This window comes from Sorex fumeus, unplaced genomic scaffold (genome assembly GCF_029834395.1).
Source record: "Sorex fumeus unplaced genomic scaffold, SorFum_2.1 ptg000063l, whole genome shotgun sequence".
NCBI classification, from domain to species: Eukaryota; Metazoa; Chordata; class Mammalia; order Eulipotyphla; family Soricidae; genus Sorex; species Sorex fumeus.
The window spans coordinates 49,394,550-49,422,369 of NW_026606120.1; the positions used below are offsets into that span (position 1 = coordinate 49,394,550).

The following is a 27,820-nucleotide window of genomic DNA, read 5'->3' on the forward strand; positions in this document are numbered from 1 at the left end:
GGTTGGATCCCCGGCATCTCATATGGTCCCTGAGCACTGCTGGGCAGGACTCAAAAAGCAAAATAAACAAACAAACATGCTCTTAAACCTGCCTTGACATTTTGATTTTTTTTCTCAAATGTTTAAATAATCTGAAACCCTACCTTCAGAACACAGTTGCTGTTCACAAGGAGATTCCCTGGCTTAATGTCTCGATGTAAAATGCCAGCTGAATGGAGATACTTCAAACCTGAAATAACACACAAAGGGTCATCAATGATTTGCACAATTAGATCATTGTCTGTAATTCAAAAGATTATTTAGGTTTCAGTATGGATGAGCTTCCTGGGTAACAAAGTTAAGGCTGACCAAACAAATACTGTTCAATTGCCCAGAACTATGGTTATTGGACCTCGGCTATTGATACTCTCAATCTGTGATAGTTTCCTTTACCTAATAGGGTGCTGGGCCAAAGAGAGAATACAGCAGGAAAGGCGCTTGCCTTGCCTGACTGAGTTCGATTCTCAGCACTGGACAGTTTCTGAGTTCTGCCAAGAATGACTCTCGAGCAGTTAGGAGTAAACCCTGAACACTGTTGGGTGTGACCTCCCCCCCCAAAAAAAAACATTTTTTTTTAAAAAAGGAACTTTAGGGACTGGAGCAATAGCACAGCGAGTAGGGCATTTGCCTTGCACGCGGCCAACCCGGGTACGATTGCCAGCATCCCATATGGTCCCCTGAGCACCACCAGGAGTAATTCCTGAGTGCATGATACAGGAGTAACCCCTGAACACTGCCGGGTGTTACCCAAGAAGCAAAAAAAAAAAAAAAAAAAAAAAGGGGGGAAACTTTAGTACTATAAAAGGTCACAGTTTCAAAATTGAGTCTATCTTCGAATAAAATATAATAAATTGCATATCTTCCCAATGTTTAAAAAACAAACCAATGTCTCCCTTCTAGATTTCCCGCATTACTACAACAAATCTACTTAACTTCCTTAGTTTTGTTTACTACTGCATATAGATTTTAATCCTTTTGGCAGATGCTTTTCAACCAATTAAGAGTCAATTATGTGAATATTGTAAGAAGAAACATTTTTACTAGTTAGGAGTGTGTCTCAGGTTTAGATAATTCTTCACTTATAATAGCAAAATTCTGAAGGACACACAGGAAATGTCAACAAAGTTGGCTCGTCACTTCTCAGTCAAGTCTTCAACAGACCAATCTGGAGAATTATTTAGCTGGCTGTTCTGTCTCATGCTTTCGTGTTGAGTCATTTTTTTTTCCTAGATTTGGACTCAGACATGGCAATCAACAATCTCACCTGGCCCACTTGCAGGGAACACAGCCAAATTTTTATATTTAAATTTAATCATCTAAAGCCAGTCACGTCCATTTGGTGGAAACTGGGACAAACCATCCCTGCTTATCAAACCATCCTGCTACTTACCACCCTAGATCAACCCACTCAACTGCCACTGAAATTAAGAACCTTTTGGCTACCTTTTGAAGCCTTTGAACATAAAGTAGAGATTAAAGAGGCCTTGGTCAAAAGAAAGAAAGCCTTTAGGGAAGAAGAAAGTCTTAGAAGTCAGATTAATGTCCAAATGAAAAGCAAAACATTTCACTGACACAGTAACAATTAAAAAAAAATCTTACCTCGCAAAATCTGATAAAGAAAAACTTTGACATGATCTGAGCTGAGTGGTTGAGGAGAGACGATAATTTTATGCAGGTCACTCTGCATCAATTCTGTGACAACATATCTGGAGGTTTAAGTTAAGGAGACTTCGGAGAATTCAACCCCCAATCCCCTCAAAGCAGAGAGCAGCTCTAAAGAAAAACTTCCATTCTTAGGGCTGAAAAATGTTTAGGTAACAACATCAGACAGCAAGATAGAGGCCAGGATTCCAGCCCTCAGGACATAGGACACTGCCAAAATTAAAAGAACTTACACATTTATAAGTTAGCAGAAGTAACAAGCCAAAGGATTTCCCTATAATCAGCATTTATAAAAGAAAAGGGCAAGCATTTGAAATGAGGGCCAGGCTGGGAAAAGCGGGAAGTAGGCAAACGGATTTAGGGTCTATTCAATAGGTTACAGAAACATTCTTTCAATCCAAATGAGAGGGTTGGTGGTCTCACTCTGGGCCTCTCTATAGGGCACCCGTGGAAAAGTGATAACTTATCCAGCAATACGGCTTAATTTATACAGCACAGGACTAAAAATGTATAACATAGGTAGTTCAACTCCAATAGTGTCAATAATCTTTACAGCTTAATTCTTTAACTCTACATTTCTACCTCCTTACTAAATTTTGCTTTATACTGCTATATCCTCAGGGTTTTACTCAATTAAAAGATATTCGTGATCAAAGGAGGGAGGGATGTGGAATGCAGAATTTGAGATCTTGACCATCCTTTGGTCACATTTAAATAGGGCAGATTCAAATCTCATCCTGTCTCTATTGATTTATTAAAATTTGGTGACTTGGGTGCTGAGAATGTGTCTTGGTGGTAGGACCCTGTGACCAATTACCTACTTTGCGGGGGGGAAAAAAAAGCGAGTTGAATCATTTCAAATGAGTCTGTGGGAGCAATAGTACAGGGTAGGACGCTTGCCTTGCACGTGGCCAACTTGGATTTGATCCTCGGTACCACATACAGGCCCCCAAACCTTCCAGGAGTGATCTCTGAGTGCAGAGCCAGGAGTTAGCCTCGAGCACTGCCAGGTGTGGCCTCCAAACAAAACACAGTCCTTGATTTTAGGAGGCTCCTACAAAGATCTCAATCCTTTAGACACCACTCTGTAAAAGTTAGCTTCATAGTCTGAGCAAAACTCTACTGCCTGGGGATCAGCAGCGCACATCTCCAGTGGAAGCCTGGGTTTGATTCCCTGCCCCACAAAACAAAACCCTGAATTCTCACCTAATGGTGTGCAACTAAGTGAAAGACAGGGAAACCAAACCAAAACACAACCTGTTACTGGCTGCAGTTAATCTGCTTTCTTTACATAGTCCCCCCAGATCTTTTCTTCTTTCAGAAACAAAACAAAACAAAACAAAAACCTCTTTTCAAAGATATCCTGTAAAACATCGGTACTTGTAAAGCTATGTCAATTGTCCCTTGTTCTGCTCTCTGCACTGCTACCCCCTGCCCCCACCCACTCCCATGTGCTCTCTGCCTTTCCATCCAGTCACAACTCTGCGGCTCTCAACTACATGACCTGACTTCTGGGGCTTTGGGGGAACGAGATGCATGGTCTTTGGGTTTCTAATTGTTGGAACATTTATTGTAGCCCTATGGGTTGCAACTTTAAACCTGGTGGGGCTGAACCAAAAGGCAGGCATATGCCAATCTCTACAGGAACTATGATTCCAAGAAAGATTTGTGTTTTATGGGCCACACCCTCTGGTGATGGCCACTGGACCATGTGATGCTATACTGAACTGTGGGTGGCCCATGCAAGGCAAGTCCCTTAATCCTTATACTAAATCTTCATGAAAGATTTTGAGGAGATGAAGAAGGCTGGTCCCTTTCAGAGTGCTAAGTAATGCTGGAATTTCAAGAATTGTTTGGTCAGGCTTCCAAGGATGTTCTCACTGGCCTGTGTTTCCTGGGATATGAAACATGAATATTTGGGCTAAAGATAGTTTCTCTTGATAAATAAACAATTAACAAATACCAAGCCAAAGAACACAAAAAGTCCCACCTCCTGTAGCAGTGTTCTAGTCTAAGTAGGTGATGCATGATCACAAGGGGCAGCTGGAGTTTTAGGGTGCTTGTTAGCTATAAATGAAGAGGGTCTCTAGTTTTAAGATTTACATGTTTACTGTAAGGGTGAATGCTGGGCAAACAAAAAGCCAGAGTATAATGAATATATAAGAGGTAGGCTGTTTGCCCTGCACACTGCTAAACTGGGTTTGATCCCCAGCACCACATCTAGTCTCCTAAGCACCAGTAATAATTCCCGAATGCAGAGCCAGGAGTAACTCCTGAGCACTGCTGGGTGGGCCCAAAAGTCAAAACAACAAATGAGATGGAATCTGTCTTTAAAACTTAACAATCGGAGGCTGGAGTAATAGCACAGCAGGTAGGGCGTTTGCCTTGCACGCGGCCGACCGGGGTTCGATTCCCAGCATCCCATATGGTCCCCCAGGAGTAATTCCTGAGTTAAGAGCCAGGAGTAACCCCTGTGCATCGCCGGGTGTGACCCAAAAAGAAAAAAATGTAGAACTTAACAATCATTGTTAGTATCTGGCTATTATTTTTATGAGCTTGAAAAGAGTGTTGTGGGACCAGAGTGACAGTATAGCAGGCAGGGTGCTTGCCTTCCTTGTGGCCAACCTGAACTGGAGCACTGGCACCCCATATGGTCCCCTGTGCCCACAATGAGTGATCCCTGAGCTCTACTGGATGTGGTCCCCAAGTCACCAAACCAAAACCAGACACCCCCCCCCCCCCACACACACATGTGTTGTAAGTGATTGTTACTTGGGTAGAAGGATTTTAAAATAGTCTGATTTAATGAATGAGAAGTATTTAAGTAAAAAAGGGATATTTGGGAGTAGGGAGAAGAATCAATAGTTGATAGCACCTGACACTTGAAATTGGCCTCTTAGGGAGATCTTTTCTTCCAATGACTTCTAGGGTACCCATTTGTTTGTCTTTCTTTTCCTCACTATTATCTCTTCTCCGTCTTCCTTTGTTGATTTTCTTCTCTTAGCCAAAATTTTAATGCTGACATGCCCAAGAGCCTGTGAAATACTCACTTTTCTTTTTCTAATGGCATTTTTTTTTTCTTTTTGCTTTTTGGGTCACACCCGGCGATGCTCAGGGGTTACTCCTGGCTCTGCACTCAGGAATTACTCTTGGCGGTGGTCGGGGGACCATATGGGATGCTGGGAATTGAACCAGGGTTGGCCGCGTGCAAGGCAAATGCCCTACCCGCTGTGCTATTGCTCCAGCCCCTCTAATGGCTTTTATATTATAGTTTAGGCAGCAAGCTGACACCAATATTAATGCTTACAATTTTTTTTTTTTTGCACAACTGGCTGTGCTCATGGCTTACTTCTGGCTTTGTTTTCAGAGATCAGTCCTGGAGGTTCCTGGGGGACCATTTGGGGTGTCAAAGACCCAGGTTGGCTGCATATAAGACAAGCATCCTACCAGATGAACTACTGCTCCAGTGCCAAATGTTTTTGATCTTGATGTGTAGTTACTGGGGCTGGAGCGATAGCACAGTGGTAGGGCATTTGCCTTGTGTGCAGCCGGCCTGGCTGAGCCAGGTTCGATTCCTACGCCCCTCTCTCGGAGAGTCCAGCAAGCTAACGAGAGTATCTCGTCCGCACGGCAAAGCCTGGCAAGCTACCCATGATGTATTCAATATGCCAAATACAGTAATAAGTCTCACGATGGAGACGTTACTGGGCCCGCTCGAGCAAATCGACGAACGAGAGGACAGTGACAGTGATATTATTATTTCACTTTTCAAACACCCAGACAGATGACTCCCAACTTTTTTTTTTTTTTTTTTTTGCTTTTTGGGTCACACCCAGCGATGCTCAGGGGTTATTCCTGGCTCTGCACTCAGGAATTATTCCTGGCGGTGCTTGGGGGACCATATGGGATGCCGGGGATTGAATCCAGGTCGGCCGCGTGCAAGGCAAACGCCCTACCCGCTGTGCTATCACTCCGGCCCAACTTTTTGGTTTTTTTTTTTTCCACACCCAGTGGTGCCCAAGGCAGTGCTTTACCCCCTGCACACTGTCTCTGGCCCTGGATACCCAACTTTGTATTTGTAGTCTTCCTCTGTGATAAACTGTCCAGCCTTTCATAATAAACTGTCAGCTCAAAAATTCCAGATGGATTTTGTTTTGGGACCATACTCAGAAGTGTCAAGTTTCACTGTTGACTGGGTTTCCGGGACTGACTATATGGGGTGCTGGGGATCAAACCCAGGCCTGCAAGGCTAGCACACTACCTACTGTACTCTCCAGGCCTTAACTAGCATTTTGTTTTTTTATTTTTGTGTCACACTCGGCGATGCTCAGGGGTTACTCCTGTCTCTGTACAGAGGAATCACTCCTGGCGGTGCTCAGGGGACCATATGAGATGCCAGAAATCAACTCCGGTTGGTTGTGTGCTAGGCAAATGCCCTACCTGCTGTACTATCCCTCCAGCCCTCTAACTAGCATTTTTTAAAGTAACAGGCCTTAAACTGTATTCTCCATTTTCCCCTCACCTCATCCTAAGCCTATAAAAAATATAGGTTTCTTTCCCCTCACCCTCCACCCCTAGTGGGCTCAGGGGACCATCTGAGGTGCTGGGGATCGAACCCAGGTCAGCTGCATTCAACTCAAACGCCCTACCCTCTGTACAATCTCTCTGGTTCTCTAGCTATATCCTTCTCCCCAGCAAACCTGTTTTTCTAGCAAGTTGCTCACACCACAAACTACACATTTAAAAATCACCCTTGAAGTAGAATTATATCAAAGCAGATCATATTATATGTACACCTTTATTTAAGATATCTGTGAACACCCTTCCATGGTATGTTGTTTTATTGTTTTTGGCCACAAAAAGCAGGGCTCAGGAACCATGCAGTGCTGGGGATCAAACCCAGGTCTCCTCCATGCAAAGTATATGTCCACTCTATCAGCTGGCTCCTTGTAATTCTTTTTAAAAAAATATCACTGAGTGACTAAATAATAATCCATTTTAATGCAGTATGTCACAGTTTAAGCAATCCTCTCCCAATGGACCCTCAGGCTATTACTGTTTGACTAGAGTTAGCTTTATGGTAGGATTTAGAGTTTCAGAGTTTTGTTTCATCAGGGATTTTTAATTATGTGTAGATCCTCTCCTGGGTTAATCCCTTCCTCAGGAGAGAAAAGTCCCGTTAATTTCTGTCTTAGAAGACAAAGAGCAGACTCTTAGAAGGCAATGGTTCCCTATGAGTGGGGCCAGGAGACAGAGAAACAAGTCACAGCACAGTGTTTCTGAGGTAATAAAATCTTAGTCTTCTGCAGGATAGGAAAAGAATATCTGTATATCTTGTTCCTTCTTACATAGGCTGGAAATTAATTCCATCTTGTACCCCTTTCTGATATACTTGAAGCCTCCAGTTCCTGAGACTGTTCCTGGGTGTTTGATGCTGCCAGCATGGATTTCTGTTTGAGGTGCTATGTGTGTGTGTGTGTGTGTGTGTGTGTGTGTGTGTGTGTGTGTGTCCGTCTGACCCGAGTTCGATTCCTTTGCTCCTCTCGAAGAGCCTGGCAAGCTACTGAGAGTATCTTGCCTACATGGCAAAGCCTGGCAAGCTACCCATGACGTATTCGATATGCCCAAAACAGTAACAAGTCTCACAATGTTACTGGGCCTGCTCGAGCAAATCGATAAACAATGGGAGGACAGTGACAGTAACAGTGTGTGTGTGTGTTAAATAATAGGGACAACATTCAGTGCTGCTTAGGAGCTGACATTCCTGAAGATTCTGGGCCTGCTGGTGTGGGCCAGATTAGGTGTTGGGAGTTAAGGGCCTGGTTATCAGGGCCACATGTGGAGGTGCATAGGGGTTATTCTGAACTGTACACAGAACCAAGTCCTGCGTGTACAAGGCAGGTGTGCTGCCACCTGAGCCACTGCCCTGCCCAAGTTTGTAATTCTTTTCTGACGTTTTAGGAGGGCTGCAAAAGAACTGTCAGTAAGGGTTTGTGTACTAACAACTATATTTTCAGTTTGAAAACTGTTTACATGTTTATGTGCCATTTAAAGGTATGAGTATGAGAGGAAAAAGGAAGATTAAGAATGAGAAGGTCTGGGTTACAGTGGGCATGGCACCTGCTCTACATGTGGCTGATCCGGGTTCAATCCCCAGCACCCTAGATGGTTCCCCAAGCATGACCAGGAGTAGTGATCCTTGAGTGCAGAGCAGGATGAAGGTCTGAGCACTAATAGGTGTGCCCCTTCTCCTCAAAAAAAAAAAAAAGGACATATGCCACTTGAGCCCATGTGCTACTTGTGTTCATGTTGCTATGCACATATGGTGCCTGAGCATATGTGTCGCCTGTATCTCCCCTCTTGAGATGTGTACTTTCCTATCTAATGCTGGGATGTGTGTAGGGGCTCTCTCAGCCCTTGGAGAAGCCTGCGTTCTCCCTTGAGTATGTCTCTCTCTCTCTCTCTCTCTCTCTCTCTCTATTTCCCTCCCTCCTCACCTTCAAAGAGCTCCAAATAAAATCTGTTCTACTTCAAAAAAAAAGAGGTTTGTATAAATGCAGAAAAGAGAGTAGGGCAGGAAGATAAGAGTTGTTCTTCTCCTCTGTTCAATTTCCTATCAACTATGAGCTAAAAATTTTTACTTGTAAGAGACCTCTACATATCAAGGGTATTAAACTTCTATATGTTCTGAAAATTTTTTTCTTACTAGCAAACCTTAATCATAGGAGATAGGAAAAACTTCTACTTGTACCATTAGGTCCTAGTATTCTTGAGTTGTACTGGTTCCAGAAATAACAGGACAAAAACAAAGCTATCTTAAGTGATGAAGCACATGTCTAGCACCCTAAAAGCCCTGAATTCTACCCTGAGCAGTGAGTGGTCAGTGGTATGGACCCTGAGCATCATGGATGGTGGCCCTTATAGGTACATTTATATACCCCCCCCCCCCAAAAAAAAAAGCAAAAACCTTCACAATTGTCATCAACTTCAGACTTTATTCAGGAAAAAAATTTCCTTGAGAGTAGAAAGCACTTTGTCTGTTTGGGAGGTCAGTGATATTTTCTGAGTTTGCTGAAACTTTTTTTTCTTTTGGGGCCACTAAGCTCAGGGCTTACTCCTAGCTCTGTGCTCAGGATCACTCCCAGAGGTGCTCAGGGGACATACAGGATGCTGGAGATTGAACTGAGGTCAGCTGTGTCAAGGTAAGTGCTTTAACTTCTGTTCTATCCCTCCAACCCTGCTAACATTTTCTTGTTCCAGTCAGGTCTGAAAAGTTCTTGTGTGGAAGTTAAAAACCAGGTTCTTCTCTATGGCATGTATCTGTAAAACTGGCTGCCAAGTTGTGTTGCCAGAATCTTTACTGGAAGTAGTCACAGTTGGTATGCATTCAGGCAGCAGAGAGAAAACATCTTAATTTTCAAGTTATCAGGTTGAATTCATAATACTGGCACTCAAAAAATCTTGCTTTGACTTATAAAAGGAACAAACTGATTCAAAAGCCAAAAATGGGAAATAAATATGAAATAGTCATATGCTCTCTTCTAACAGTGACTACATTTTCAAAGAAAGGGAAAAAGAAAAACATTGTGGCTGGAATTGGGCCCCACCCTAATTAGATTTTTTATACACTTATTTCAGAAAAAATTCTTTATATTTCATTTAGCATTACAAAACCTATTTTCAGATCAGCGTGTTACTTTGGACTCATCAGATCTAAACTGACATACATTACAATTTTTTTTTTGGCTTTTTAGGTCACACCTGGTGATGCACAGGGTTTACTCCTGGTTCTGCACTCAGGAATTACCCCTGGCAGTGCTCAGGGGACCATATTGGATGCTGGGAATCGAACCCGGGTTGGCCGCGTGCAAGGCAAACGCTCTACCCGCTATGCTATTGCTCTAGCCCCACATACTTAATTACTTTCGACCAACAAAAAGCAAATAATTTCATGTGGCTCAATATAAAAAAAAAATCAAACAAACCTTAATATAGAGTACTATCAGATATAAAAACAAAAGGGAGCAAAGGAAAAAAAGGGGGACATTAACAATGAATAGAGTTTAATTTTAAAACAAAAGCCAATTCTTCTATATGAAGGCCATATTCATGTGTGCATATAAACCTGCAGGTATTTCCTCTGCTAAATGCAAATGACTAGTTCAATACTTTACTGAACTCAAGATCTGTGAACTTGAAACACCTTTCATTCATTCACTCTCCTGTTCTGATATTTCAGAAAGGAGGGTTTAAAAGACAGCCACTTTTGGGCTACAGTGATAAAAGGTCAGATAAAGAGAGCTAGGTTGGATTAAAACAAAAACAAACAACCCAACAAAACCCCCAAAACAAAAATCCGAGGTTAAGTTTATTAGTTGTCTTATATCTAAACTGTTTTACTTCTAACTGAGGATAAAACTCCTGTCCAGTTTTACCGTTCTGTTTACCTGTGTGCAGAAATGCTTTCCCTCCTCCACTATCTCAACTAAAACAAATTGAAAAAATATATAATGTATGATTTTTACAAAGTTATTAAGATAGCCATTTAGCCCAAAATAAATTTTGCCCATCTTTAGTTTTACAAAGCAAATTCTTCAGGGGAAAATACATTTTAACTTAATTAATAGATCAACTTTTTTTTTTTCCTATACAGGAAGCAAGCCAACAACCAGGCCAGACTTTTAAAAAATTCATTCTTCGTAAAATACAATTTCTGAATTTCAGGATCTCTAACAATACAGCTGCAGAAACTTAGATGCAATATACAGGACTTTATAATAAGGTTTCTGCTTTGCTCTAGCAGAAACCCTCTGAAGTCTCAATCCCCAGCATAATGTCTCCCAGATGTCTCAACTAGTTGCCATGCCAACTAAACAGCTTAAATTAAATGAGGGCCTGAAAAGGCACCTGCATCACTCCAGGTCTGTTGTGCATTAAATAAAGCTCTCTTGACAGGGACTCAGAGGTGCTATTAACTTCCACAGCAGCTATCTGATTATTGTTTCTGAGTAACTTAATGAGGGTCTCCAAACAAGAGGGGAAAGAGGGCGCTCTTGCCTGTCCCTAGTCCCTCTAAATGGGACAGCCTCTCCAACAGCTGGTGTACCACCCGATCAATACTGTGCCATGGCTTTTTAAGTTGTCAGTAGGCAAAGATAAAATATAGGATGGAAGATCGGGGTTTGGGGAGCATGTTAACAGAGCAATCATTTTCCCCTATTAAAAAATCACCATGACAAAATATGATCATAAAAAAAAGAAAAACACTGTGAATGGAATGCCAACCTCAGAGTGATTTGAACAACTCTGCTATAAAAGAAATCGCAGCTGATTGCAGCAATTAGTTAAGTAGCTCCATGAAATATGGATTTCAAAACGTACTGATTTGCTTCAGAAAAACGAATGATGCAAATCAACAATTATAAATGCAAGGGGACCGGGGACATGGTAGCTCTGACAGCACACCCAAGAGAAACAGCAGTGCTTCTGCGTTATTTAAAAAAAATAAAATAAAATCTCTTTTTGGGGGGGGGGGGAAGGGTAAGACAGACAACTTAGTTTTTTTTTTATAACAAGGTATAAAATAGTCCTTGCGCTATTTTCCCAAATATTTCTAGTTATTGAAAAATATCATATAACAAGACACAAACACTTGCTAAAGAAGTGACTCATCCAGTCACACTCCCCCACCTATGAAAAGTCGGCTGTACCTTGGGTTTCCTGCCTTAGACCAGGTCTTCCTCCAACCCCCCAAGCTGCTCTCATTGGAGCTTGCTTCTGTTCTCATTTCCTAACCACCTATCACTGCAGTGTGCAGAGTACTTTGAAATAAAGAAAAGTGGAATTATTTTTAATTATGTGCTATGAAAAGAAAGGAAACTAATTTTTGTTACTTCATCCTCTTAATATCTAACTTTGTAACCTGCCTACGTACGAGTTTGGATGCTCCTAAATTGGAAGATGTAAGTTAGTGACAGAGTTTGGATTAAAATATGGGTTGTAATAATTTGGAAGCTTGATCCTTTCTATGAAGTATCACCTTACTCTGGTTAGTTTTGTGTGTGTGTGTGGGGGGAGATTGGGGGTGGGGAACCATATCTGGTGAGGCTCAGGGGATTAATCCTAGCTCTGCACTCAGGAATTATTCCTGGCAGTGCTCAGGGGACTATATGGGATGCCCAGGATTGAACCCAGGTTAGCTACGTGCAAAGTAAGCACTTTACACACTGTACTATCTCTCTGGCCCTCACTTAACTCAGAGATAAAAATGAAGGACCAAAAAGATAGTACAGAGTATAGTATGGCTATAGTATAGCCCGGAATGTTGTAAGTGTTGGGCAACTTGGGAGAAGGAGAAAGAGGGAGAGAGAGAAGGGAAAAGGAGAGTGGAAGGAGAAGGAGAGAGGAAGGAGAGGGAGGGAAAGGGAGAGAAGGAGATGAAAGGGGAGGAAGAGAGAATGAAGGGGCCAAGGATATAGCTTAGTGATAGAGCACAAGCTTATTGTGTAGTGAGGTCGAGTTCAATTCCTTGCACTACCAAAGAAAGAAAGAAAAGGAAAAGAAGTCCACAGACTGCTATTAGCTGCATATTTAGAAAATATCAGGTTTCAAGCAAAAATCAGAAATGCAAAATTGCATTATATGACTTTAAATTTATTTTTTGCAATGTGTTTCTGAAAGGGACATCACTGTCTTCTTTTTCAGCAAATATTCTTAATAGTAGAATGTGTCTGACAGCACTGAGGCACTGGGAATGCAATGGTATTTAAGAATGTAACTGCCCTGGCTGAGTTTATAGACTAACAAGGGAGATAGACAATTAAACATGCAATTACAATGGATTCACTCAATGATTACAACAATGTTATGGCTGTTAATCCCATAAAGCTCCTTAGACACTGATTTGGAATTGAACATGCTAGATTTGCCATCACACAGCCAGCAGAATTAAGAGAAACGAAGTAGCCCAACCAAATGATATTCTTATAGAGACAAATCTTTACATTCTTAGAATTGCTACATTCCAATTACTACAGATCAAAATCTTTCAGTATACAAAAAACCAACAAGAAAAAAAGATTCTTTTCAGTTCCTGAATTGCCAAATTCAAATGGCTATGCACATGCTTATTGGCAATTTACCCATACCTATAAGCATCTGTAATAAGGCTTACAGATGGTATCCTAAAATCGTTCACCTATGGGTCAGAAAGATAGTAGAGCGGTTAAGGTGCTTGTTTTACATGCAGCAAACCTTCATTTCAATACTCAGAGCTAACTATCCTCCTGAATCCCTCGAGAGTGACCCTAGAGACCAGAGATGGGAATAGTGTGGTAGAAACCCACCCCCACAGCCAAAATAAAATTGCTTACCTTAAAATTGGAAATTAAAAACAGAAGGACAGAGAGACAGGACCCAAGTTCAATCCAAAGTGCAACCCTAACTCTGTTTTGTGGCTTTTGTGGCCCATAAGCAAGACCATATTGCCGAACCGTAGTACTGTACTATCCCCAGTTGGTTGAGGACTGCTGGGAGTGGTGCTCAGGTCTCCAGCACAATCTGGAAGTGGTCTCCCCAAGTCACATGAAGAAGGACCAGGAATTTGGTTAAGTGGCACAGAAAACATGTCTAGCATGTGAGGCTCTGAGTTCTATCCCTGGCACTGACTGCTCCCACCCCTGAAAAATCTCTGGATGTGGCCCCAATTAAAAAAATAAAATTCTTGCTGTGTTCGAGATACTTTCTACAAGTTTTTCCAAATTATCTCAATAAATACTCACAAGTAGCATGTTACTCTAGATAACAAATTGTGCTCATTTGAGTTTTAGCCTTTACTTGGAAGAATTGAACCCAAAGATATCTGAAGTACTTGCCCAAATCCACACAAACATTCCATTTCCTCTTGCATTTTCATCTTAGTACTCTCACTGGTAGGTCAGAAACTCAAATAATAATTACATAGTTACTTTGTCTCACCTTGTTGTGAAGTATTTTTGAACCTCACAGGTGCCACTTTTTAACCTAAGGTCATCTCCCTTAATCCTCAATCGCTTGTGACTTCTCATGTCACACATCTGGTTGGGAGAGGATGAAAGAATGCAAAGTTGACAGGCCAAATGATGACACACCTTAGGCCAACAACTGAAAATAGAAAAGACAAACACACCAGAGGCACATTATTCTGCCTTACTTTCTCTCTGCCTCTCTCTTCCTACCTCCTGAGTTTAAATCCTTCAAATCATATTCCTTTTACCCTTCTTTACTTACAAGGCTAACACTGTCAACTCAATAAATGCTTTCTTGGACTGATAAATCATATATGCCTACTTGAATTGCTTCAGACTTGCCTCTTGGGCTGGAACGATAGTCCAGCGGGTAGGACATTTGCCTTGCACGTGGCCAATCCCGATTCTAGCCTCGACATCCCAGATGATCGCCAAGCACCGCCAGTAGTAATTCCTGAGTACAGAACCAGGAGAAGACCCTGAGCATCTCTGGTGTGACCCAAAAAAACCAAAAAAAAAAAATAAACAAACAAAAAACAAAACAAAAACACAGACTTGCCCTCATGACTCAGGACCATGTGGAGTGCTGGGGATGGAACCCAGACGGACTGTGTGCAAGGTCCCTGAGAAAATTACTTTTATTTTCAATTAATAATCTCCTTTACCTATGCAAAGTTTTATAAATTAAAATTTTATTTTTTTAAATTAAGAATCTCAATTTTTTGAAATTATGGAAGCACATCTCCATTGATGGAGTCTAAATTCAACCTTAGTGACAAGATACTTTTTTGGGAGCGGGGTGCTGGGCTGCATCTGCTAGTGTCCAAGGCTTAGTCCTGGCTTTGAACTCAAGGATCACTCCTGGTGGTGTTTGAGGGACAATATAGGCTAGTGGGGCTCAAACCTGGGTTGGTCTTGTGCAAGCAAAAGTATATAATGTAAACAGCCAAGCTGTTAAGAGGGAGGGCCCAAATGTAATATGCAGGACACTCTGCTAGATTCCCAGATTCCCACAAAGAATGCTGCAGAAGAAAATGTGTGCATGAAGTCAAAAAAGCAAGAAAAAAAAAAGAACTTTTTTGAAATATGAATAAAGGAATCAGGTAGAAAAACAATTTTATTTTTTGGATCACACCCAGCAATGCACAGGGGTTACTCCTGGCTTTGCACTCAGGAATTACCTACTCCAGCCCCAGAAAAACAATTTTCTTTGGCTTAAAAAAGAATTACAAGCAAGAAGACTAGGAAACTGATCTAGAACCTGGCAGCCAATTACACTTCAATGACCTCTGCTGACCGCTTGTTCAAATCAAACAAATCTGTACTATGATCAATATTTGTTTAAACTATCTCCATGATGCTGCATCTATTTTAGGAAGTAATTTAAGAATGCCTGGTAATCAGTGTTATCCCAGAAAGCCTGACTACTCCAACTGTCAAAGGTAATTCTGCAGAAAAAGCTACACAATCACCACAGAAACAAATGCTGACATCAAACTCTGACCTTCAATTATGAGTAAGATAATTGAGGCTTTTTCTGTTTTTAGGAAATCACGATTACTCAAGCAGTCTCAGTGGCTGCAGGACTGATGCCAACAGCAGCTTTGTTTAACCATCATCATTAGCATCAATAGATACTGACTGGGTACCAAGTGGGTATTGAGGACATGCTAACTCAATGACAAAACAGAAAAAAAAAAAGAATGGATGAAATCAGGGCAATATTCAAAAGGTTTGAAAAAGGCTGAGACTGATACATAAAAATCAAGTAGAGAAAACAAGGAAGCAACAATATTTTAATGTACATGGTCACAGAAGCTTGACTAGAAAACAGTTGCTATTTATGGAGAATTTTCTAAAATCATTCTGCGTTAAATTTATTTAGCTTTAGCTATTCCTAATTACTTTTAAGAAGCCAGTCCTAATAGGATCACATGTAAATGTGATAAACAAAGGGAACATAAAGAATTGCTATGCAATAAGTAATAGCCGTTATCATGATATCCAATAAACTGTTAAATGTTTTGTACACATTAATTCACTTATTCCTTAAAATAAACCTTAAAGAAAAACACCTCTATCACTGAGGAAAACGAGGCTCAGAGAAAAGTGTTTTGAAATACAAAAGGAGAGCAGGATATCAGGACCTGAACTCATGACTGATAGTATCAAAGTCCATGACCTTTGCCAAAAAGTACAACTGTGTTCTCATTTCTTCCTATTATTCTACCCCATTTCCCTAAGGGAGAGTGGTACAAAAGAATGTAAGTTAATAAGAAACATTAAAGAATTTCATCACCGAGGAGGAAAATTTTAATCACTTTTAATAAAAGGATCTCAAGTGTTTTCATGACAGACACACATATACACAAACATAAAAAATACCTGTATTTTGATAATAAACTCCTTTGTATGACAATAAAAAATGTTAAAAAAAAGTGCCACATTCATATTATTTTTGAATTAGACCTAGGGTTAGTTTTTTACAGATTAGAAATTTAAGGGAGCAATTAAAAATCCCAATCTCTGTGAGACCTTTGAGAATCTCCATACGTAGAACTCCTAGATTTAGTTACAGGATTCTAGTAACCTGAAGGGATTCTCATTCATAAACTGAGAGTGGTAAAAGTGAGCTATCAGATTGGTATGCAGTGATGGACTAGTATTATTCCAATATTCTCAGTAACACATACACACACATACACACACAAACACACATATGCACATACATAAAACACAACTTTGCTTGGCTCATATGGATCAAACTCTCTTTGGAAAAACGCCATTTGAACTGGATTCTGTTTTCTACCATCTGGTTCTCCTGCCACCTCTAAGTAATCTATCAGTAAGATGGAAAGACTGTAAATTAAACATGTAATTATTCAACCTATCACAAATTATATCATTCAAACTGCTGTTCCTACCTAACAATTACTTTTATACACTATGCACAGAGCAAACCTCCAGTAGAAAATAAATTGCACTCAGGTTAAAATATAGATTTGTGTTGGTGTGACACAGGTTTATTATTAAGTTCCCTGAAGTACTGCTCTCAAATAAATTGGGTAGGTAGCAGGAGACTCAGCTGGTTTATGAAGTGGCTAAAAGTCCCACTGCTTCCCCATATCCTTGAATTAAGGTAGGTCGGAAATTTTCTGGCCTCTGAAACCTCTGGGTCTCAATGTAACACAGACCTCCTGGTGTCTATCAATCTTATGAAAAGAAACACAAAACACAGAAATAGCTGAAACAGTGAGATATGACCAAAAAAAAAAATCAAATAGTCTTTGGAATGTCTCTAAACTCACACCTGAATTAAAAATGTCAAAAGGCTAATAAGCAGATTAAGTGGTTCAGAATGTTAACAGTGTTATAAGGCTTTTTTCAGCAGCTCAAATTAGGTGTGGCTTTGTTGTTATTCAATATTATCCTTTAATAGCTGGGAGGCATGACAGGTTTCATTCCCACCAGCTGGGAAGTTTTACAGATATATTTATTTTTTAACGAAGAGGTGAAAAGAGTAGATTTCAAGCTTCAGATTTTTTTTTTTTTTAAGTTTCATGGATCACAGGTGTTTCAAAGGGCTGGTGTGAAAAAGCTGTTCCAACCATAGTGACTCTTCAAAGGGGTAGGGAGAATTCCCACAATGAGTTGGAACTTTAAACAGTTCTTTCAAACAACCTCAGAATTTGCTAATGCACTAAAAAAAGCCCAGATAATCTTTATAAAGCTAGGATCAGGCGACTAAGAGACATGGCTACTACTGCTACGACACAGAACAAGAGGGAAAAAGTTCTAAAGCTACATAAGGTTGAAAAGGGAATTATGCGGGGACAGTGAGATAACACAGTGGGTAGGGCACCTGCCTTGCACACGGCCAACCTGAGTTTGATCCATGGCACCCACTATGATCTCCCAAGCACCACCAGGAGTGGTCCCTTAGCACAGAGCCAGGAGTAAAACTTGAGCACCATTGGGTGCAGCCCCAAAACAAAAACAAACAAAAAAAAGGAAATTATGTCATATCATCATAATTAAAAAGATCTGGTAAGGAAGCAGTAGTAAGACAGAAATAATGTGGATTCAGTTTGGATAAAGCGAATGCAGTTGTCCTGTGGAGATCAGGTAAGGAAATATGAGGACTGATGTTTAATAACCCATTCCTCATTAACAGTTCATATTTTATTAAAAAACTATAAAGAGACAAGATAACTGATGGGTAAAAATTCCTTTGTGTTGAGTAACTGCTCACAGCACCTGCTGGTAGTGGGTTTGTTACATTTGCATCAGAAAGATTCATGAAGATTCCTGATTCTCTTGTAGCTACACTAAGCTCTACCAGTTTTGGGTTCAATCCCTACCCTATATGTCTTTCCCCAAAACCTTCCCTACTATACATAACAATTTTTTTTTTTTTGCTTTTTGGGTCACACCCGGCGATGCTCAGGGGTTACTCCTGGCTCATGCACTCAGGAATTAATCCTGGCGGTGCTCAGGGGACCATATGGGATGCTGGGAATCGAACCTGGATTGGCCATGTTGGCTGCGTGCAAGGCAAACGTCCTACCCGCTGTGCTATCGCTCCAGCCCCACAAAATATTTTTTTAGTAATTTAAAAAAAGAGACCATGAGGTAGTTACTATAATTCACCATCTCATTTTCTTAACCAGGAAATTTGGCACAGAGGAGTAACTTGTTCAAGATCACAAAAGGCAGTAAAAAGCAAAAATGGATTCAAATGGATTCCAGACTCCAAATTTGCCACTAGAAAAGATTTTCTATTTCCTCAAGTCCTGAACTAATAGGGAGAATTTTGAAATAAACAAAGAAGCTTTTGTTCCCATTTTGTGATGGGATGGAAGTCACTAAACTCAAGACTGCTATAGTCAAGCAGCAGAACTAACACTATGAGAATATGACACACACACACACACACACACACACACACAAATGGATGAAGGATCTGATTTTAGAATGCTGTTAGACTCCAGCACCAAGAGCATGTATTGAAGGTACCACGTAGTTTTATATATAGGAAAGAGATGCACAACTGCTTCCAAATATAGTAGTTCTCAGATCCAGGGGACAAGTATGTGCATCAGTGGCTGAGTACATGTTCTGTATGTACGAGGACCCAAGTACCAAAACCAGAAAAATAAGCAAGGGAAATTTTAATTTAGAACCTAGATATGCAAGTGAAATAAGAATGAGGGGATTAAATGGCACAGATAATGAAAATCTTGTTTACGGAGAGTGTTGATTTCAAACAATGCTTTCCATGAAAAGGAAGCAGCAATGCGTCACACAGAGAATTGTTTTTTCTTCTAACAACTGGTCAGCCTTAAATCTCATCCTCTTTGCAACCAAAAGCATGCTTGCCTTTCCAACTAGGAAAAAAAAATCAGTTTATGCTTCAATTAGAATCACTGACCTTTTCTGAAGCAAGACTGTGCTTCTCTATAGAAATCAGTGGAAAGGTCACATTGTTAAAATGTTTGAACACAACCTCTTCTAGGCAAAAGCAAATTCCTCTTCTTTTTAAGGCAACTAATTTGTTGAACAGAATTAAGGCATATAATTTGTAGAGAAAATTAAAACTACCTTAAAATTTAAAACTGATTTTTAAATAAATCAAGTCTACCACCTGAAAGCAACAAAATTTGGAAGGCTGTTGTTACTCATTTTCTGTCAGAACCAGGAAGATCCTATTGGCTGAATCCTTATCACTAAGGCTATAATCACACATGCAACAAAACAAAAAAGAGTATCCTGGAGAGGCTATTAGCTCTCTTCTTCCCAAAGTGCCTGGGAGAAAGGTCAAGGCAAGCTGTGTTTTCCATATGTAGTTTGATGGTAACTAATCTAATCCTCCAGAGCAAACATGCATATTCACAGATTAAGGGCTAATAAAAAAATTTTAGGTTCCAGATATTGTCTACAACCTCTTCTTGGTGGAGGTCAGAACATATTTTTATATATAAAACTTAGTTACTATCTCTATTGTAAAACTAAGTTCTCTGGTAGTATTTGAAAATTATCAATGACCTCATTGGACTCAAACTCCTTAAGGGTAACAGTAACGCACACTTATACTTTACACTACCTGCTGGCATATCTTTCCTTAGGGTAAAGTTCAAAAGGGATAAAATGAATATTGAGTATTAAATTATTTTGGAAGATGCCAAGTTGTAATGCAATGCATCAAACTCTCATGAAATTCAACACTATTGTGGTCCCTGGTATTAGAATATAGAGAGTGCTATATTTTCTTTAACTAAACTCCACATGAAGCAGTTGTCTGACATGACATATTTTTGGGATGGAGACAGAACTCAGCAGACTTGTGTAGATGCATGCAGAAGGTCTCAGTTCAATTCTTGCATGCAACTGAATGCATCCTGTCCCCCAAGCACAGACAGGAAGAATGACATCCAAGCTGAGCTGGGAAGAGCCCCCCGACAGTACTGGGTGTGTACCACACCTTGGTGCTTCCCAACAGTTTCTCTCTCAATACCAGCAGGAACTCAGCCTGGTGGAAGCTTTCATTATGGGGCAGTTCCTGAGGAACAGCACATTCTTGAAAGAACAGCACATTCTTGATTTCTAGTTCATGTTCTGGAAATAAAGTACATGACTAGAACTGAACAAAAGGTGATTACATTTACTTTTTCTCCCCCCTCTTTTGCAAAAATGTTTCATTTAATTTTATTGTGACTTTTGGGACACACCCAGATGGATTTGGAGGGTACTTCAGGCTCACTGCTGGGAGGTGGTGCCCTGTAATGCTTCAGAGACCAGGTGGTGCTGGTCACTGACCCCAGTTCTCATGCATATAAGGCAAGTGCTCTACCACTGAGCCACATCATGGCACTCAAATGTTTCAATTTATTTTTAATTATTTTTGTTTGGTTTTTGGGCTATACATGGCAATGCTCAGGCACAACCAAGAGGTGTGACTTACTCAGGGCTTACTCCTGGCAGTGTTCGGGAGACCATATGTGATGCCAGGGATCGAATCTGGGTTGGCTGTGTAAAGGCAAATGCCCTACCTGCTGTATTATCTCTCTGGCCTGGTCAAATGCTTCAATTTACCTGCACAACTCTGACATTACTCTAAGTTCATACTTATTTATTAATAGAATAACTAAAGTAGAGATTTTGAATAATCAGTTTAAGGCCAATTCAAAGCTTAAGTTTTGGATTCATTTTGAATCCGGTCCTCTTCAATATTAATTATCAGAATGAAAAGGAAGTTGGAAGTTTTGGCCAAAAAATAATGTATTCTGACTTGTTTTTTTAGGTCACACCCAGCAGTGCTCAAGGCTTATCCTGGAGGGGGTTGGGGGACCATATGTGGTGTCAGAAATAAAAAATGGGTCAGACATGTACAAGGCAAATGCTCTACCTGTACTATCTCTCCAGCCTCTGTTTTGACATTCTTAAGACGTCTATGGAGGGGCTAGAGTGATAATAAAGCAAATGGAGTGTTTGTCTTGTATGTGGCCGACCCATGTTCCATCCCCAACACCCCATATGGTACCCAGAACCCTGACTGAGTAAGGCACACCTTTTGGTGTAACCCTAATTTCTTGGTTAAGAAAATCAGATGGTGAATTACAGCAACTACTTCATGATCTCTTTTTAAGTTATTTTAAAATTTGTATTTATCACTTTAAACATTTTGTGTGCACAAATGACTGGCATTAAATATTGTCAGAGAACAATTAAATCATTAATAAATTCTACAACTTTCTCATCATCCCAGACAGAAACTCCCTGCCATGTTATAAAACATACTTTGATTCCATCATTGCTGATAAAAATCTTTCATAGGGACCTTCCATAAAAGGCAAAAAGACCAATTTTTTTGTTTTGTTTTGTTTTGAGGTCACACCTGATGGTACTCAGGGGTTACTCCTGGCAGCAACTCTGCAGTTGGGAATCACTCCTGGCAGGCTTGAGGGACCATATGGGATGCCAGGGATCAAAATTCGATCGGTCACAAGGAAGGTAAGCGTCCTACTGGCTGTACTATCTCTCCAGCCTCCATGACTAATATTCTTAGCTCAATATCCAATCCCCTCCATGACTATGCCTCAATTAGTTTAATTTCTCATTATTCATGCATGCTAAACTCTAGCCAAATGGATCATTTCTTAAAAGCCATTCCTGACAAAGCTCCATCTGGAATCCCCACCCTCCTCCAAATTACCTTTTCAAATCTTTCTCAGCCTTTCAATACTCATCTGAAATATCTTTTCCTCAATGGTTTTATCTTGGTTTTTGTGCCACACCCGAGAGTACTCAGGGCTTACTCCTGGCTCTATGCTCAGGGAGTGATATGGGGGGGCGAGAGGTTGAATCCAGGTTGTCCATGTACAAAGCAAGTGCTTTACCCACTGTACTATCACTCCAGCTCCCAACGAAGTATTTTTGTTAGTTTGTTTGTGGGTCACACCTGGTGGTGCTCTGAGCTTACTTCTGTCTCTGAACTCAGGGATCACTCCTGGTGGGCTTTGGAGGATGTCAGTGGTGCTGGGGATCAAACCTGGGTTGGCTACCTTACTAAGGCTCCGGCCCCTTCATTTGAAGTCCCACGCCACTAAGCCAGATTCTTAGGGCACAACTGGCAATAGGTGATAGTTACAACATATCTCTCCCTGACAGACTATATGCTTCTTAGGGAAAAGAGGCAATTGAGGATTAAGAACTCTCACCCAGCGGACCAGACAAAGCATTATTTCTGTGATCTTGGACAAATTATCTACTTTCCTGAGGTAAAAATGGAGATAAAGTACTCAGAATAGTGCCTGACACACTAAATTTAAAAAGAAAGAAGTTAAAGGACCAATCCAAAGAGAGATTAGTACAATGCTATTTGTAAGCAGTAGTGTTTAATGTTTGGCTGAATGAATAAATAAGTTGACTTGATAGTAAGTGATGGTTAAAGTTAGAAATTTATTTATTCTGGAGTGTTCCAGTAACTTTTTCTTTATCATTCTGTGTTTCTTATCTCAACTTGAGAGGTGAGGTGACAGAAAGTAAGTTAACTGGTAACAGTGGGAAATTTTATTTGAGTTTTGGGACTATACACAGCACTGGCTCAGGAGTCACTCCTGGCCATACTTAGAGGACCATATGCCATACCTAGATCAAACCTGGCTCAGCAACATGCAAGGAAAACACGTTAGCCCTGTACTAGCTCTCTGGCACTAGTTCTATTTTATATCACTATATGCTTCTCAAATAATTCAGCTTGGAAACTAAAAATCCAAGTGAATATCAGATTCCCCAGTGCTTTTGGGATAGTTTGATAGGTTTATATTACCATAGTTTCTAACCAACAATAATGATATTATTATCATCATTATTATTATTAGGGGGCAGGGGATTGGGCCACAGCAGTGGTGCTTTGGGAGACCTACTATACATTAAAACCTACTATTCATTAAGCACTGTTCTAAGTGCTAAATATACAACAATGAGGGAGAGAGAAAAATTTTTTTGTTCTTTAGGAACACAGCTGATGCTTATGTTTACAGAATAAATGAAAAGGAAATTCTTCCAATGAGTATTCAAAACCCTTTGGATGTAGATTTCTAGTTCTTTCTGGTAACACTGTTGCAGAAAGTGTGCACTTACTTATGCATATACCCATTTTGTTTTGTTTATTTCAGCCCTTTGAGCTACTTCTCAGCCCCAGGAATCACATATTGTGTATTCTTTAAATTATAAAATCACTTGATCACTTGACATCCCATTACTCATCGATTTGCTCGAGTGGGCACCAGTGACGTCTCCATTGATCCTTGTTGCATGCTAGTGTAGCCCAATGGCGTCTGCTCGTTCTAGGAATACAAAGAGCCTCAAACGATAAATTACAATTGCTACAAATTAAATTACATTGCTAGAAAATACAATGAACAAAAACCTATCAATTAAACTACTGCATCTGGTACCATATAAGCTCATTAACTGCATGATTCAGAGACTCACAAATAAATCTCTCGAAGAGAGCAACACAGAGCAACATGCCACAGAGATGCCTATCCTGCACCAGGCTGTCTCATCCAGAGTAACCAGAGGTGGGGCAAGTGAGTTCCCCTCCCTGCACCAAAAGAGCCTTGGCAGCTGAAAACCTCCAGAACTCAACTGCCACCATGCTCACAACATATCTCCACAGGCTCAGATGAGTCTCATCAATGAGTGAATCTGCTGAAAAACCTAGGTATGCAGGACTTGTGACCAAAATTTCCAAGTTCGCAGAGTTGGGAATGGGCAATCTTCCCCCATCTCCTTGTGCTTCAGTAACCTGGCAGTCATGCCCACGAACTGCCTCTGGTGCCATATAGGCTCATTAATGGCCATGATCCAGAGACTTACAAATAAATCTTTCGGTAAAGAGCAACACAGAGCGACACGCTGCAGAGATGTCTCTGGACCCCAAAGTTACCATCCAGTCAAAAAAAAAATTAACCTCAGCTGTATCACCCTATTTAAGATTTAAGAATTCCTGGAGATGTGGATGCATTCACGATTGTACAACATCTCATACTCTACACCACTGATGTACCACGAGTAGCACACCACATTTGATGGGGGGTAAAGAAGGAGGCAACCAATGTTGGGGAGGGGGAGAAAACACACACACACACACACACACACACACACACACACAGATATAGGGCAAGACAGAGAGACAGAGAGACAGAGAGAGCGCATACACAAGGCTCAACCTTTAACAATGTTAGTAATCTCTTATACAAGGGCTTAACGGCTCCAGGGTAAAATACAACAATCTGCACACACTGTCCTCTAAGAAACTTTTTAGATCATTTTTAGCAGATTATTCATAAGAGGCAATACAAAATAAATTATCTAGTTCCTGTTTGGGGGCAGGGTTTGGCGGGTGGAAACATTTGAAATATGGTGGTGGGAAGGTGTAGTGGTGGTGGGATTGGTGTTGGAATACTAAATGTAATAAATTATTATGAACCACTTCATAAAGGTAAAATTTAAAATTTAAACTACAGCATCTGAAATGTAAAAATAGTACACTGCTGCCTATCAAGAATTCTAATTGGCCAAAATGAACATAGATTCTCTCTTGCTCTATGATAAGAGATCTCTGTTCAAATATTGCCTATATGGCTGGAGAGATGGCTTACTAGGCTAAGTGACTGCAAGTGGATTTGCATGATTTGCACGATAATATTTGCATGTGGAAAGCCCTGAATAAATCCCACATGGTCCCCCCAGCACTGCCAGGGGTGGAATCACCTCCTGCCCCCACCCCAGCATTGAGCACTGTAGGGTGTGGCACAGAAACAAAAGGAATGCCTGCACTGGAATGAAAATTGGTTCAGCCTCTATGGAATACAGTATGGAGATTTCTCAAAAAATTAAAAACAGAAATAGCACATGACCCAGCAATTCCACTCATACTTATCTAGGCAAAACCCCACAAAAACACTAATTCAAAAAGACATATGTGCACCAATGTTCACTGCAGCACTATTTACAACAGCCAAAATCTGGAAAACACCCAAATGTCAAAGACAAATGAATGGATAAAGAAGTAGTACTGTCCTCCCGTTGTTCATCGATTTGCTTGAGTGGGCCCAGTAACGTCTCCATTGTGAGACTTGTTGTTACTGTTTTTGGCATATCGAATATGTCACGGATAGCTTGCCAGGCTTTGCCATGCGGGCGAGATACTCTTGGTAGCTTGCCGGGCTCTCCAAGAGGGGCAGATGAATCAAACCTGGTTTGGCTGGGCTGGCCGCATGCAAGGCAAAGAAGTAGTGATATATACATATATATATATATATATATATATATATATGAATATATGGGCTGGAGCCATAGCACAGCGGGTAGGGTGTTTGCCTTGCACGCAGCCAACATGGCTGACCCGAGTTCGATTCCTCCGCTCCTCTCGGAGAGCCCAGCAAGCTACAGAGAATATCTCGCCCGCAGGGCAAAGCCTGGCAAGCAGCTCCCCGTGCTGTATTCGATATGCCAAACACAGTAACAAGTGTCATTATAGAGACGTTACTGGGCCCGCTTGAGCAAATCGATGAACAACGGGAGGACAGTGATACAGTGACAGTGATATATATATGTGTGTGTGTGTGTGTGTGTGTATACATATATATATATACATATATATATAATGTAATACTGCTTAGCTATCAGAATAAATTAAATCTTGCATTTTGCTATAACATGTATGGAACTGGTGGTTATCATGTTAAGTAAAATAGATGAGAAAGATAAATACTAGATGATCTCATTTGTATATGGTAAACAAAGCATGGGGCTGGGAAGAAAATATAGCAGGTAGGGAAGATACCTTGCACATGGACCACCAGATTCAATCCCTGGCATCTCATATGATCCCCTGAGCCTACCAGAAGTTAAGGTAGGGAGCCTGAGCCCTGAGGGAAGGAGGGAGAGGAGAGGAGGGAGGGAGGGAAGGGAATAGATCATGTCCAGTGAAGACACATCCTTAGACTGATGACAAGAAAGAAACAATCCAAGGGAGCAGGAGTGGAGAAGGGCTTTATGGGTAATGAAGGAGCAATATTGGTAATTTGGAGGTGGCTTTGGCATAATTTGTCAGATATAATATCTTATAATATAATAATTCATAAACCAACATTATCTTAATTTTAAAAAGACTGAGAGAAAAAAGAAAAAATGCCTGCAAAAGTTATGCCTATTATTGAAACATAAACACTTCTGAAAGTGAAAGGAGGAATTTACTAATTATAGCTGAACATTAGGTAAAATAAAAGCCAGAGCTGTTTTGGCAAACCAGGACACAGGATCACCTCATTAAAATTTCCACTGCTTAGATTGTAAGTGGTCTAGCATAGAATTACTGTCCATATTCTCCATAAAATAATGCTTCAAATAAAATTTTTTTTTCTTGGGGCTGGAGCAATTTAAAAAAAAAATACAGAGGGTAGGGTGTTTGCTTTGTACACAGCTGAACAGGGACTTGCTCTCATTACATGCTAGTTCTCTTAAAATCAGTGTCCAAGAACTTTTCAACAGTGTTAGATGAGGACTTACTGGAATGATTAAAAAAAAAAATTCGGTGTCAGAACCACTTGGTCTGGTCCATGAGAACCAGATACACAGACACTCACTTGGTTTTGGGTCACACCTGAGGTGCTAGGGGGTTACTCCCAGCTCTGTTTTGGTGGGGAGGGGTCTCTCACAGCAATGCTCAGGGGACTACATGGTGTCAGTGATTAAATCCAGGCCTCCTGCATGCAATGCATATGCTCTGCTTATGGCCTTGCAAGGACACTTATCGGTCAATGATCAGTCCACTCTTTGGATATGCATGGCCGGCACACCCCAACTTACAGTTAATGCTCCACTGGATAAAGGGATTAATTATGGCACATACACACAATGGAATACTAATCAGCCTTAAGAAAAGATAAAGTCATGCAAGTTGGATGGATCTGGAGAGTATCATGTTGAGTAAAATCAACCAAAGGGAATGACTCAGAAAGAGCCCTCTCATACGTAGGATATACAGAAACCTCATGCAGGGAGTATCAAATGCCGAATGGCAATAGAAGCAAAGCGCAAGAGATATGGTCCTAGTAGGAAGCATGTCACTGGGGCAAGGGTGAGGGGGATAAGTCAGGGGACACTAGGACAATGGGGGAATGGAAAAGAGCCTCAGAAGCAGGCTGGGGACTGGGAGGGAATCTGTGAATACCGGTGGAGGGTAATGGGCACTGGTGAGGGGATTGGTGCTGGAAGAATATACACATGAAACTCAATCATAAATATTCTGTAACTTCATGATGATTCGACAAAAAGAAAAAGGGATTAATTCCATAAATGATTCATAAGTTAAAATATCACCAAGGATTACAGCATTCAAAAGCTTTTGGTTTATCAGATCAAAAAAATCCCAACAGTGTTGATCAGTGATAATTCTATCATCTTATAAGATTTCCCAATTCTCTAGTAACCTTAGCAGTTTCTTTCCCTTTGGGAAGCTCTTAATTGTTCCTAGTTACTAAGGATATTATCAAAGATAATTGTCTAGTATGGAATTACCATCTGTGTAAGAATGAAATTTT

At 40.6% G+C, this 27,820-nt stretch overlaps 1 protein-coding gene across 1 annotated transcript in view; it reads right to left on the reverse strand.

Annotated features, from left to right (window-relative positions):
- NLK (nemo like kinase) overlaps nt 1–27,820 on the reverse strand; it is a 149,035-nt gene that overhangs the window by 33,807 nt on the left and 87,408 nt on the right. The window contains exons 4-5 of the mRNA XM_056126866.1: nt 1,639–1,745; nt 144–229 (exon numbers count right to left, since the gene is read on the reverse strand). Of these exons, the coding sequence (XP_055982841.1) occupies nt 144–229; nt 1,639–1,745 (193 nt within the window). The remainder of the gene's footprint in view (nt 1–143; nt 230–1,638; nt 1,746–27,820) is intronic.